This window comes from Patella vulgata, chromosome 9, assembly GCF_932274485.2.
Source record: "Patella vulgata chromosome 9, xgPatVulg1.2, whole genome shotgun sequence".
NCBI classification, from domain to species: domain Eukaryota; kingdom Metazoa; phylum Mollusca; class Gastropoda; family Patellidae; genus Patella; species Patella vulgata.
In genome coordinates this window covers 19,097,802-19,111,889 of record NC_065887.2, presented here as the reverse complement: position 1 = coordinate 19,111,889, position 14,088 = coordinate 19,097,802, and the positions used below count along the sequence as shown (strand labels likewise).

At 34.2% G+C, this 14,088-nt stretch overlaps 1 protein-coding gene across 3 annotated transcripts in view; it reads left to right on the top strand.

Moving 5' to 3' along the window:
* The first annotated feature begins 4,973 nt into the window (after positions 1–4,973).
* The window catches only part of LOC126807764 (sialin), a 38,254-nt gene continuing 29,139 nt past the window's right edge, over positions 4,974–14,088 (top strand). Inside the window, exons 1-2 of one of the 3 annotated variants that reach the window (XM_050532554.2) lie at positions 4,974–5,867; positions 6,692–6,794. In XM_050532554.2, coding sequence (XP_050388511.2) covers positions 6,767–6,794 — 28 coding nt within the window. In that variant the 5' untranslated portion in view covers positions 4,974–5,867; positions 6,692–6,766. Of the gene's footprint in view, positions 5,868–6,622; positions 6,795–14,088 lie in introns of all 3 variants that reach the window. The other 2 variants (XM_050532553.2, XM_050532555.2) reach the window with 2 other exon arrangements.

Sequence of the window (14,088 nt, the reverse complement as noted above, 5' to 3'; positions counted from 1 at the left end):
TGTTGTGAGGGAAATTATCAATTGGGTTGGAACTGCCAAGGATGCTTTTACTTTCCAACGTGTACACGAGATCGCGGTTTATTTATGGTCCCATCCGAACGAAGATGTTGTTCCTGTTCCTTGCCAGGCTCTCCGTCATCCACTATGGACAAGAGGAAACCACACTGAAAAGTCCCGGGGAACTGTCTAAGCAATTGCCGGTATCGAATCCCGGATCTCCTGGTTAGTGAACCAGCGCAGAAAAGTGTGACGTTAAACCCCATTTCATTTCATTTCATTTTCTTACTCACTGAGCCACAGAGTTAAATAACTGCATGGGAGGGTTGAGAAATAGATCCACTGTTTAACTACATTCACAACCAGGCCACCAAAAGTATATTTGTCCGAAACACAACGATAGACACGGTGTGGTGTGTTCAAAGCCTGCAATTAATGGAATATCTGTGTATTTCTAAAAATGTCAGTCATTTGTACACAGCAGCGACTTCATGGCGGGGTATAGTTTACATCAATGTATGACGTAATGATCTACACGATAATGACAGGGTAGCTAAAAGATACATTTCCGCGAAAGTATATAGGGTATGGCAAATTTGGTAAATATGGAAAGTATAGAGACATCCATTCCCGAGAAAACGCCGATGGTGAGAGAGAGAGAGATAGGGAGAGAGAAGAGGGAGAGAGAGAGAAGAGGGAGAGAGAGAGGGGGGTCTTTAGCAGTGGGAGCAAACCGGAGGACCCACAGAAAACCCACGAGGCCGGGTAGGCGACCCTATTCCTTGTCACATACAACCGGGGAATGGAAATCACGCCAGTTGACTCAGTGACAGGCCTTATGATAAAGCGAACACGTGCTAATCATTCGGCCATGGTGAGCGCACGTGGCATAAATATAAGGGTATTACAAACTAGTAGCCCGCCGGCTTGTTTCCTGGACGCAACCAGCTCTTGGTAGGTGTTAATCGAATGGCTAGCGGTTGTGAGAATGTTGTGAGAATTAAACGTACGACGGACTCTTGAGAAGGAACAGCGTTAAAAGGTTGGAATATATTTGTGAGTCTTAAAATAAGATAATTTCTTGCGATTAAAATGTTTTGAGATGGATCTGACGTAATTTTTTGATATATACAATGGGTTTGAATATGTGTTTTGTCCAAATATATAATCAAATCACACATGTTATGAAATCGAATTACCTATCGCTAGCGAGAATTAGGAGAGTCTTAAACGTACAACACACTCTGACATTGAACGACAGGAAAACACCGAAAGGCGAAAATAGATTGTACGTCTTGATGTGGTTCCTTGAGATTAAAATGTTTTAAGAGGGATTTGAAGTAAACTTAGTTTGAATATGTTTTATTTCAAATATACGAGAAGACATCATTCTGTAAAACGGTTTATATGGGATACACTATCAGCCCCACCCATTTTCTTTCGATCGATTGGTGCAGAACACAGAGGACCACGCCATGTCATCCCCGTTGTCCAAAAAAATGGCCCCTTTAAAGGAGCTAACGTGTTTGATTTCGGGTTAAATGAAATAAAGTATTGAAGTGGATATGGATTTAGCTCTTGAATAATGCATCCTTAATTAATGAGACTATTGCAGTTTTGAGGCATACCATTTGTTTTATAAATTATGGCGTCGTCAACATCAACTATGTAAATTTTGGAGAAGAAGGTATTCAGCTTATGCTATCTAAAAATCAGACAATCAATTACGCTTCGTTTCATCTTTATTTTGTGTCCAACCTTGTCTAAAACGTTTGATATAATTTATCACTGGGTTCATCTATGATTTCTATTCTTTAAACGCGTAGGATTCATTTTAGAATTTGGACTTTTTGCACATCATCTATTATGTCATATACGCCATTACCATTATCTATACGTTATATACATTGTCTATTGCAGGAAGTTATTAGGAAATTTAATATTTTGATTTGTACCTTTTTTTACCTGCTGTGCTGTGCAGTCTTCCTGCATCATATATTACATTATCTATCACATCATCTATCGCGTTATCTATATCATTATTATCCATATCATTATTTTCTATATCATTTTCTATCACGTTATCTATATCGTTATCTATTATTTAAGACATCGTCTAATGTCTACTTGTTAGGAAATTTTAGTTGATGATTTTAGTCTTAGTGTTTTTATTTATCTATTAAATGATCATTTATTAAACTGGATTTTAATTAGTTCCATAATTAATGATTCGCGTTATCCACTTTAAATCAAATAGGAAAACAATATACAAACAAGTCTGAATTGAAATTATTGTGCACAACAATAAACTTTTGACACGTTTTAAATGTTACTTTTAAGAAACCTTTCTCTCTACGTTCTTTCGAGAATTTAAACAAATTTGTTCAACAAATAAACAAACATGAGTGCTACATATTTAACCGTAAAAAAACAAGACACGTCCTCATTCGACCTACTGAGTTTCTCTTTCTTATAGATTTTTTAACGTTTTAACTAATAATGTCATGGTAACTTGATTGTAGTGTTAACAACAATAAAACGTATCCTCAAGGTTATCTTCTACGCGGTAGCTTTCGACGTCTGAAATCCTGACCCAAAGCATCCGGTATGCACACTCTTTCTATAACATCTGATACCACTTCTCATTGTTGTGCATTTACAATATTGGGCTGGTAATCCTGGGGTTATCTTCTTCCATTCTATCACTCTATTCTTTCCCAAACATATTAGGGAATTATGTAAACCCAGGTTCCCACTGTCGTGCGATGCGTTACGGTAGGATTGTCCCTATTTAAGCCACGATCTGATACGTTCGGATACGTTTCGATACGATCACACGATTGCTACGACTGACCTCAATATATCTTAAGACCTGATACGATCACTACGATTACTCCACGATTAAAACCACGATTTCAATCGTAGCGCGAATCGTAATAGTGGGAACCGAGCATCAAACATTGCGAGAGCAAAAAGGTAAACAAAACCGACAAAAAATTGAGACTTATAGTGATTTTTCCGAGAAACAAAACATGACAAATTCAAGTAACAAGTATAATTTACATTGAAACAGTCTGTGTTATTACTGTTTCCGTTTCATATACTTCCGAATAAGAGATGTAAGAGACGAAAGACAATCAAGCTTGATGCAAGCACATATACTTTTGACATTTTATGTAATAAAGGATATCTGATGGATGGTACATTCTGGGGTTTATAACATTTTATATAATATGAACTCAGTTATAGGCTACAGGTCGAGCAAAGTTAGCAATAATATAAAAGGCAATTAAACTTGATATGTTTTTTTTTTTTACAAAATAAAATTACATGTTAAACTTTTAAATAATTGGCCCACGTTTTTGTTTTTAGTTTTACTTAAAATCAGCCAAACCCGAAGAAGAAAAGAGAGAACGCAAAGAGATGAGAGCGACCATGACCACCATCGTTTCAATATATTGAAGAGAATAAAACGTTATTTGAAACTCTATATTCGCTACATAAACGTGTCCATTTTTTCACATCCTATATTATTTTATGACTTAAAGATTGACCTTGGTACATTATTTGATTATCAGTTAATATGCATTTTTTTCATAGCAGGAGAGTTTCTGTCTAAGATTATTTGAGAATATCGATTATCAGCTAGCGATTAAAGTCTTCGGGCTTTTTAACAGAATGTCAAATCTTATTGTATACGTGGTGATCTTTTGAAGAACAAAATCATTTGGTATAGGGGGTTGGATGGCCGAATGGTTAGCGTGCGCGTTGTATCATAAAGTCTGTCATTGAGTCAATTGGCGTGGTTTCGATTCCCCAGTTGTACGTGGTATGATATTAGATATAAAGTGGAACGCCCCGACCCCCCCCCCCCAAAAAAAAAAAAAAAAAAAAATAAATAAATAAAAATTTAAAATAAATAACACAAGAACCAAACAAAACAAAAACAAATTTGGATTGTGACAGTCACGATTATATGTAGATATTGTGTGTCGTGGTGATCCAACAGAAGCCTTATTAATTTAGGAATTAAAGATATTATTATATACAAAATGGTATGTAGTGACTAACTAACTAACTATCCATTTTTTCTTCTTTTTTGCTCAATCAAGAAGGTATAATGATTTTAAACTTCCTCAATAACGTAGGCTGTCGATTACTATTCGTGTGTATACCTGATGTGTAAAATGGTTCACACCCGTTGTACGAGATTTTACGGACTGCTTAAAGTCGACAGGGCTCTTTAATAAATCGCACTATTTTTGTTACTATCTTTGAATGAAGATTAATGCTCCTCTTTAACCTGGCCATACATTCACCAACGTAGTTAAATCAATGGAAAAAAAATATGATCCAAAAAATTTATATGATTTTTTTTTTTTTTTTTTTTTGTTTGATTTTTTTTTTAAAAATGGGTTTAATTAAAGAGGAGTACACACAATGGCCAGATACAATTGATATAAGACATGCAATTAATTGTCCTTTAACTATAACAGAAGTACAGTAGTCAATTTGAAAACTGAAGATAAAAAGATCAACTTAAAACAACTGAAAAAAAATAAGGATTCTCACGCACGCATTCTTACAACATAAATACAAGCGGAAGGTCAGGACAAAGAATTGTCTGCAGAAATAGACTTTTTAAAAAAAACGGACAATAATAACATAAACCGTAAACATAAACAGAATCAAAAGAAAAACGTAGCTTATTTAAGAACCTTAAATGGCCTACATGATAAATTAATGTAAAGATGTCTTAGTTGTAAAATTCATTATAACCTTGTGACTATTACTGTGTCTGTTGTGTATTATACAATACAGAAAATACAATATTCTTATATTAGCTCTATATATATCAATTAAAACATTACAATATACACAAATTTTCCTAATTGAAAAGATATGCTTCATAGATTAATATAACCGAAAACTAAATTTAAAAATCACCCTTTAAAGCAGAGAAATTTAACGTAGAAGGCCACGGGGATGTTGCGAATTAAGAAATACGCACAAAACAACTTTAAAAGTACAGACATGCCTTGATGATAAAGACTCGTGATGTCAGAGGCTTAACAAGAAAATTTCTTAAATTATTTAGAATTAACACTATTTAACTACAGTTGCGTGGGTGCACGTTTATGGAGTCTATCCCCCAAGGTGTGTGAATTTCAAACGGAGTCAACTAGGAAGTGAACAAGTGAATAGACGGTCAAAATTCTTTAATTTAATTAATTAAATTCAATACCGTAATTGTGGACAAGGGAAGGTGTAGAGTCTACTAAATCTTTCTTTGGAATTATGGAATTTACGATTGTGATCTTTCGATATCGGCCTATAAGGAATTTATAAGGGGGACACCACAATAAGAAACTTATAATGAGGACTACACAGGAATTTATATTGGAGACATTATGACATGCCCATTATAAGGAATTATAACGATAAACGGCGAAACGTCAAAAAGGAATATTTATAATGTTAAACACACAATGAGGAATCTATAACGTGATACGGAAGTTATAAGGATTGTCATTAAATAAGATATTTTACAATAATTACTATTTCTGTCAGCAAATAAAAATGGCCTACCCGAATTAAACGATACTAGTTTCATGAGAATAAAAAAAAAATTAATAGTAATTTTCCACGAAACGTTATTCCGACATTTGAAACTATGGAATTTAGGATTCTACTCTAAGGAATTTATTAAATCGACTCCAAATAAGGATATAAAGCGGTTATAAACAATCTCTAATTCTGTAAATGTCATGGAAATGGAATTGGTGATAACATCACAAAAGCCTTGTTTATGATTAAGGAACTGACCTCAAATGACCAGTACTTTTTCACAAATAGTTAAGGTTATCAAGGTTGGTTTTTTTTTGTTCTACTTTTATTTAAGAAAGTCAAGTTTGACTAACTGCACCAGGACAGTCAACCATAGACTCATATTTTAGTTGTCGAGGTAGAATTTGAATTATCCAAATGTGTTATTGTCAAATTGATTGACACAACATGCCAATGTCGTAGCACAAATATATTTATATCTTTGAGACAAAGAAATTTGTCGAGTTAATTGAATTGTTTTTCAACGCGTAATTGAAAATAAAAAAAAATCTGCAGTGACGTTGCCGTTTTCTAATTTTCTTGTCTATCGTTTTAAGATAGTGAAATTTTATTTTTTACTGGCGGGATTCGGAACACAACCATAAACATTGATTTATCATAGTAAAGCCCAGAGTATATTATTTATAACTTACGCTAAAATCTTAAGGTTTACGTTACGTTTAGAAACATTAGTTAATCATTTTTCAGAAATTTACAGTCCATGAAGTTTTGTTCAAAGTGGATTACCCATGAATGATAATATTAAACTGTAACGTATATACTAGGATTACCCATGAATGGTACTATTAAACTTTAATGTATATTATAATAAATTTAAAGATAGTGCCCTTCTTTTCCACAAATCTGATCATGGGACTTTCATGTTAAGAATTTATGATTAATCATGAGATTTATTAGTTTTAGAATTAATTTACTGATCGCGATCTGACAAAGTTTCAATGTAGATTATATGAGAATGCTGTTTTAGTTGATACGATGTATGTATATATGTTATCAGTGATCATGTCCCTACCAGGTGTTAATACAGATAACAGAGTTATGAAGAGACATTACTTTTTTTTATTAGCCGAGTGGATGTATATATTAAAGTGTGTATATGCTAAAATGTGTTCAAATTAAATCGTCAACTATTTGATATAACATGACGGCAGATATCAAAGATCGGAAAGGTGAGACATATTTTTTTAATAATAAATCACAAATGATGTTTGTGAATTTTTTTCTATTATGATGATATAATTTTTTGGTTTTTTTTAAACAAAGTATACATTTAATTTTACATTACTTTTTGATATCTGGATGCTGTTTAGTGTCTGAGAAACCAAGAATACACCATTACAACAAAGTTTAAAGATACATTATGTAAGATTTAAATAAAGAACTAGCCATTCTTGCTATTATAGTTCGAAGTAGGTGATGTAAAATGAATAATTTGAATATTTCATTCAAATTACTCTATTGCAAGCGAAGATATTAGCCTTTGAAAGTTTGGCAGACGTGTGTAAAAATTTTAACCACCGTACTGGTTGATCGAAGCTAAGTCTCGGTCCTCCATATTTGATTAAATCAAAGTATCGCTGAACCATTCTAATCTATTTAATATCGGAGAAATCTGATGCCATCGAGAGTTGATTAAGGCCTGGATCAGTTAATTAATGTCTAATACTTTAGAAAACATTTCAGGCCCAAAGAAAGACCTGCAATAGGCAGATTTAGCTCTTGCATAATGCATGTTTAATCGGAAGTGTATCAGTTGTTCTAAAAATATGAAGCACTACCTTTGTCTTATCAGATTATTCTCCATATTACAGCCCCAATGACCCAATATCAGCTGTGACCACATCTGATATAAATGATATACGATTGATTTTATTAGTTCGCTTGTTGACTAATTATTATAACCCACACACCTTGGTTTGTTTTTATTTTAGCCCGTAATTCCTATGAACCTATAATTAACATTAAGATTTTCGAAAATGTATAATCCATTTCAATCCGATACGAAATGAAAATGAAATGAAATGAAATTGGCTTTAGCATCCTACTGTTCTGCTCCGACTGGGATAATGAAGAGGGGCATACTAGTCCATGTGACAGGCAGATATTCATTACCAATTTGATGAATTGGTTTAACTATGATTTTCAGTTAGCCTTAGGTCTAAAGTGTCCAAAATGGGTTGATGGACTTCCGGGTCACTTTGCCAAATGTCAGTTTGGCGGCCATCTTTAAAAAAAATGGCCGCCGTTTTTTTTCTTATTTGAAATAGTGCGAGTCGGGGAAGCCTTCATAACTCCTCAACAGTTTCACCTATATGGATATGTAATATATTTCAAAATGTTCATAATATAATTCTGCATCTGCTGGTATATGATATATGTTGTTTAATCAATACTATCAGTTTTAAAATAAAAGATTAATCTGAAAAAAGCAACATTTTCGATTTTTTTTTCATGTCCGTTCGTATGTTTACTAACAAATCGTGTTCAGACCCATATAAGCCAAATTATCTGTTTGGTCAACTTAAGTGATTGAATAGATATCAGATACATTGATCATAAAAAATAATCTCAAATATGAGTGTCCCAGATCCAAGATGGCGGAAATTCAAAATGGCGACAAAAAATTTCCTAAAATGGCCAATATGTCAGATAATATAGTCATTTCATTGTTTGATATGACATGTACTATCCAATGAGCTTACAATTAAAGATTCATTACGTAAGATTTAGATATGAGTGTCCCAGATCCAAGATGGCGGAAATTCAAAATGGCGACAAAATTTCCTAAAATGGCCAATATGTCAGATAATATAGTCATTTCATTGTTTGATATGACATGTACTATCCAATGAGCTTACAATTAAAGATTCATTACGTAAGATTTAGATAAAGAGCTAGCCATTCTTGCTACAATAGTTCGAAAATAGATAATGTAAAATGAATAATTTGACAATTTCATTCAAATTACTCTATTGCGAGCGAAGATATTAGCCTTTGAAGGTTTGACAAGACACGTGCAATAATTTCAACCACTGTACTGGTTGCTCGAAGCTAAGTCTCGCTCCTCCATTTTTAGATTAAATCAAAATATGACTGATACGTTCTAATTTATTTAATATCGGAGAAATCCGATGCCATCGAGAGTTGATTATGGCCTGGGTCAGTTAATTAATGTCTAAATAATAATTTAGAAAACATTTCAGGCCTAAAGAAAGACCTGCAATAGGCAGATTTAGCTCTTGCACAATGTTTGTTTAATCTAAACAAAGAGTTTTAAAAATCCAAGATGGGGAAAATTCAAAATGACGGTCAGAATTTCCATAACATGAATGACTGTTTTATATAGCTTATAATGTCTCTTTTATAAGGTTTTCAGAGTCACTGAACATGAATAAAAACTCAAAAATAATGCTGAAAATGATGTTAATGATACTGCTAAATATGACACATCCTATGTGACCCCCCCCCCCCCCCCACACACACACACACACACACCCCATAAACAATAGAATGGGACATAAAATGGAATTGATTATTTTGTATCTCACAGATCACAAGACATTTCACCAAAATAGTGAGTCATTTTAATTTCATCTACTATGCCTTTGCACCATTTTAAGCCGTATTGAGAATTATTTATGATATATCCAGTTGTTAAGAATTTAAGATCTCTTATTCGTTCAGAAATTGTAATGTGGTCCGTTTTTACATTAACGCCTCTATGCCCGGCAACTTTTTTCATATAGTCTAGTAGGCCTGCAACCAAAGCTTGCTTAGAAACACAGTTCCGCTACAAGGTCCTCCCTATTAAACAAACTATACATATTTGGAAAGCTTATAACACCAGGAACACAAATCCAATTAAAATGTTTTAAGGCCAGATGAAAATTGTGATAATTGTCAAGTAAATGTTATATTTATACTGAAAATTATGAAGTTGACATAAAATTACACATATGATACCTAGGATAGGACAGGCTTATCTTTGCTCCGTGAGGTGAACGACGGGGTTCTCTACAACCAGGCTCGAAATTTCTTTTGAAAAAACTGACTGTAATTTAAATGGTACTTTCTAGAGTATATCCTGGTGTTTTTAGCTTATGCATATATCTTAATAATTCATCAAAAACGACATAAATTCATAACTACGCGAGAACATTGACAAGTTTAGGGACCCCCGAAACTACCATACCCCTTTTGAGTGTCCATCCCTGAAAAGGGAGGCAAAAGATATGATGTTAAAACGATAATTCATATATTATTTTACAGTTATATATATAAAAAAATGTCTCCTTTTTATCCAATGGACAATTTATTGTTAGTTCATGTAGAAAGATATGGTGCTTATAAACGTGTTGCAAATTTCCGTATTACATGGTAGACTTCAACGTATCATATACACAATAGGTATTTATTTTACAAGTATAAAAATGTTTCCGTTTTATCGAATGAACAATTTGTTGTTAATTCGCGTGGAAAGATATGATGTTAAACATGTTACAACTGGTATATTAGTCGAGTATTTTACATTTTACAGAAAGTTTACGTTTAATCGAAAATTCCAATAAACAATTTATTTTTAAGTTAAAGGGAGTGTCCTACAGGGGGTAGACCATATTAAATGCTGCTTGAATGTGTATTTTCATAAACTTTGTATGCATATAGATTATTATACTGAAGGTTCGTCTGGATAGAAAATAAGATTTTGTGTGAAACAGGTGTCCTAGAAAAAATGGGTTCACTAACATCAAATATCTGGTTCTACAAATTGTATTTGTCCCTTCTAAGCTAATACCTGTGCGAAACAAACCTTTCCGTTTCATCGAAAATTCCAATAAATAATTCAATTTTAAATTCAGTGGCTACGAAAACCCTATACATGATATATCACAAGCCCTACCTTGCATGATACTATAATAATAATAATAATAATAATAAAAACTTTATTTAATGAGGCAACGTATTTAGTTTGCAAAAAAACTAATCTTCCATAGGTCCCTCCTAAGCTACAAAGACATATATACATGTAATATCAGGATAAATTTAAAATCATTAGAAATGCAATAGCATTTTAAAGTGGGGAGTTTGATAAGTCACTCCCAAACTTCAAAACATATACATTATACAAGTAGAAAATAGGAAGAACACTATAATTACACACAAAATAAAATAGAATGCAGTTGCAAGTTAAAAATAATAAGTATGTTGTCAGTTGAATATTATGGTTCCTTCAGTGTGCAAAATAAATGACTCTTCAGTTTAATCTTAAAATTTTCAACATTTTTACACATCTTTATATCAAAAGGCAGATTGTTCCATAAAAGACATGCAGAATAATGAAAAGTACGTTTCATGGATTCCGTTTTGCAATTTTGAAGAAAAAGAGATTTACTGGTCTGTGAACGGAGCAAGATATCCGTTTTGGAAACAAGAGATTTTTCAATAAAATAGAAATTTAGATAAAGTGGAGTATTAAATGTAATAATTTTGAATGCTAAGACAATTTTATTGTAAAGAATCCTCTGTGTAAGGGTAAGCCAACCGAGTTTAGTAAATAAAGAGGTGGACGGAGTTTCAATCGGTGCATCAAGAATAGTTCTTGCTGCCCTCTTTTGTAATTTTAAAAGAATGTCTAATCTACTTTTGGTAGCATTTCCCCAAATAATAGAGCAATAATCAAATATTGGTAGTATGTAACTGTTATAAAACAAAATTCCTGTCTCGTAAGGTAAATGATCTTTTATCTTATTTAGGAGAAATATTTTTGATGCAAGTTTTTTTTAGACATATCTGCTTTCTGTGCTTCCCAATTAAGGTCTTGGTCAATTTGAATTCCAAGTAATTTTGCGGTAGTAACCGTCTCAATTTTCTCACCATGGAGTGATAAAGTTAGGTTTTTCTGATTTCTTTTGTGTTTTGATGAAATCGGCATTGATTTTGTTTTCGAAGGATTGATTACCATCCCATTGTTTTTACACCATTTAGCAACCAAATAGAGATAATTTTGGAGATTATTGGCGATGGATTAATATCTTTGTGTGAACAATGCAGGGTACTGTCATCAGCAAACAAATCTATCTGACTTGATTCAATATTGAGTGGGAGATCATTTATAAAAATAAGGAATAGGAGAGGACCCAGGATCGACCCTTGTGGAACCCCGCATTTGACTGTAGTAATTGAGGAGGTAATTGATCCTAAACATACTTTTTGCTTCCGTGAGTCAAGATATGATTCAATCAAAATTTGTGAATTATTATCAAATCGATAAAGATGTAGTTTTTGAATAATAAGCTTATGATCAATGAGATCAAATGCTTTGCTAAAATCAAGATACACTATACCACTCATCGCACCATTATCGATAGCATCAAGCCAATTATCTGTCATTCGGATCGGTGCAGTAGCACATGAATGATTTGATCTAAATCCAGATTGGTAAGCATAAAGAACATTGAAGGTTTCCAAATAAGTTTGAATTTGAGTGCTCAAGTGCCTTTCGAATATCTTTGAAATTGTGGGGAGAATTGAGATTGGCCTATAATTGTTCGGATCATCTTTAGCTCCCTTGCGGTCATTTTGGACATCGGACAGGACCCCAACCGAAAATGACGTCACAGAAGTGACATAATCTCAAAATTGTCTTTAGGGACAAATTTTGACACAGAAACAACCCGTCCCCAAATATCGTTTCGATTGTGACACACTAGCTAAAAGTTCACTAAGTTTGTGCCCTGCCTCGCCGACGTTCAACATTTTAAATTTGACAGTCTACTTACGACTTTTGTTGAGTTTGCGGCCACCGCAGCTGTATAGGGAGGACCACTGGGCGTATTTATTTATGCTAATTGAATAACTTAAGAAGACCACACACATAATTTGGCTAAAATTACTCTGAACAGGATTTGGTAGTAAACTTATAAAATAAATCATGAAAACCTGGGAAAATAAAAATGCCAAAAGGTTGCTTTTTCCAGAATAATCTGTTGATTTGGAAAATATATGATTCATTCAACAACAAGTATCATATAGCACCTGAAGAAGCATTTTCTTGTGAACATTGTGAGCCACATTCCATATCCATAGGTCGATCTTTTCAGGAGTTATGAAGGTTTCCCCGATGGGCTCAATTTCAATGAAATAACGGCGGCCATCTTTAAAGATGGCCGCCAAAATGCAATTTAGCAAAGTAACCCGGAAGTCCATCAACCAAATTTCAACACTTCAGCCACCAGGCTAACTGAAAATCATGGTTGAATTTATTCATCAAATTGGTACTGATGTTCCAAAATCCCAGGTCTGTCACATGTACTATATACCATACAGTGTGCTATGGGGGAAATATTGTTCTGACAGCGGCACTACGGCTTACTCTTAAATAAACTTCCAGCTGCCAAGGCATCTTTTACGTGCATGCCAATGTGTATACGGGACCTCGGGTTTTCGTCCCATCCTAACGACTATACGTTGTCCCTTGCCAGGCCCCCTGTCCTGCATCACTGACAAGGAGGAACACGCCTGAAAATCCTGGTGAACTTCCTCGGCCAACGTAGGGATCGAACACGGGACCTCCAGGTTAGCGAGCAAAGGTATTACTTATGATGTAGCAGAATAGTAAATGTAGCAATAGTTAACGAGCTGATAATGCTCACAACCATTGCTTCACAATTCTTACACGATTTAAAAAAAAACTAGCTTTGAATTATTTATGGAGAATTTGTTTCATTTTGGTGTTAAATGAAATGAAATGAAATGGGGTTTAGCGTCCTACTGTTCTGCTCCTATACTGGGCTAATGAAGACGGGCATACGCCATACAGTGTGCTATGAGGGAAATTTTGCCAGGACAGCGGCACTATCGCCTACTCTTATATCGAATTCCAACTGCCAAGGGATCTTTTACGTGCACGCCAATATGTACACGGGACCTCGGTTTTTCGTCTCATCCGAAGGACTAGACAGCTGTCCTTGTCAGGCCCTCCGTTCTGCACCACTGACAAGGGGAAACCACGTGGGAAAATCAGGATGAACTTTCTCGGCCAATGCAGGGATCGAACACCCGACCTCCAGGCTAGCGAGCTAGCGTCTTAACCCCGTGGCTCCCCATTTTTGGTGTTAAACATCATATTTGACAAGTTGTGTCGTCTATCGAACAGGATATGCTTACCCGTTCTCAAACGAAAACCATGTGCCTCCTTTCAAGTAAAGTTTGTTTTACTATTCGGAAAGTCCATTTACATCTGCAAAATTTTGTCTGATATCGTCAGCATGATTTTGGTTTTGCCTGGTGGTCATAGGTACAGCTGTATCGTAGTCAAGTAAGTTTTTGCATTGTAAATTGATAAGTTTTGGAAATGATGGTTACAACGATCCATTTATAGTCTGTTATACCTCTTATTTCTAATAGAACTTTACAGGCACATCACAGAAAACTTTCGGGCTTTAATTAAAAAATATACTCTGG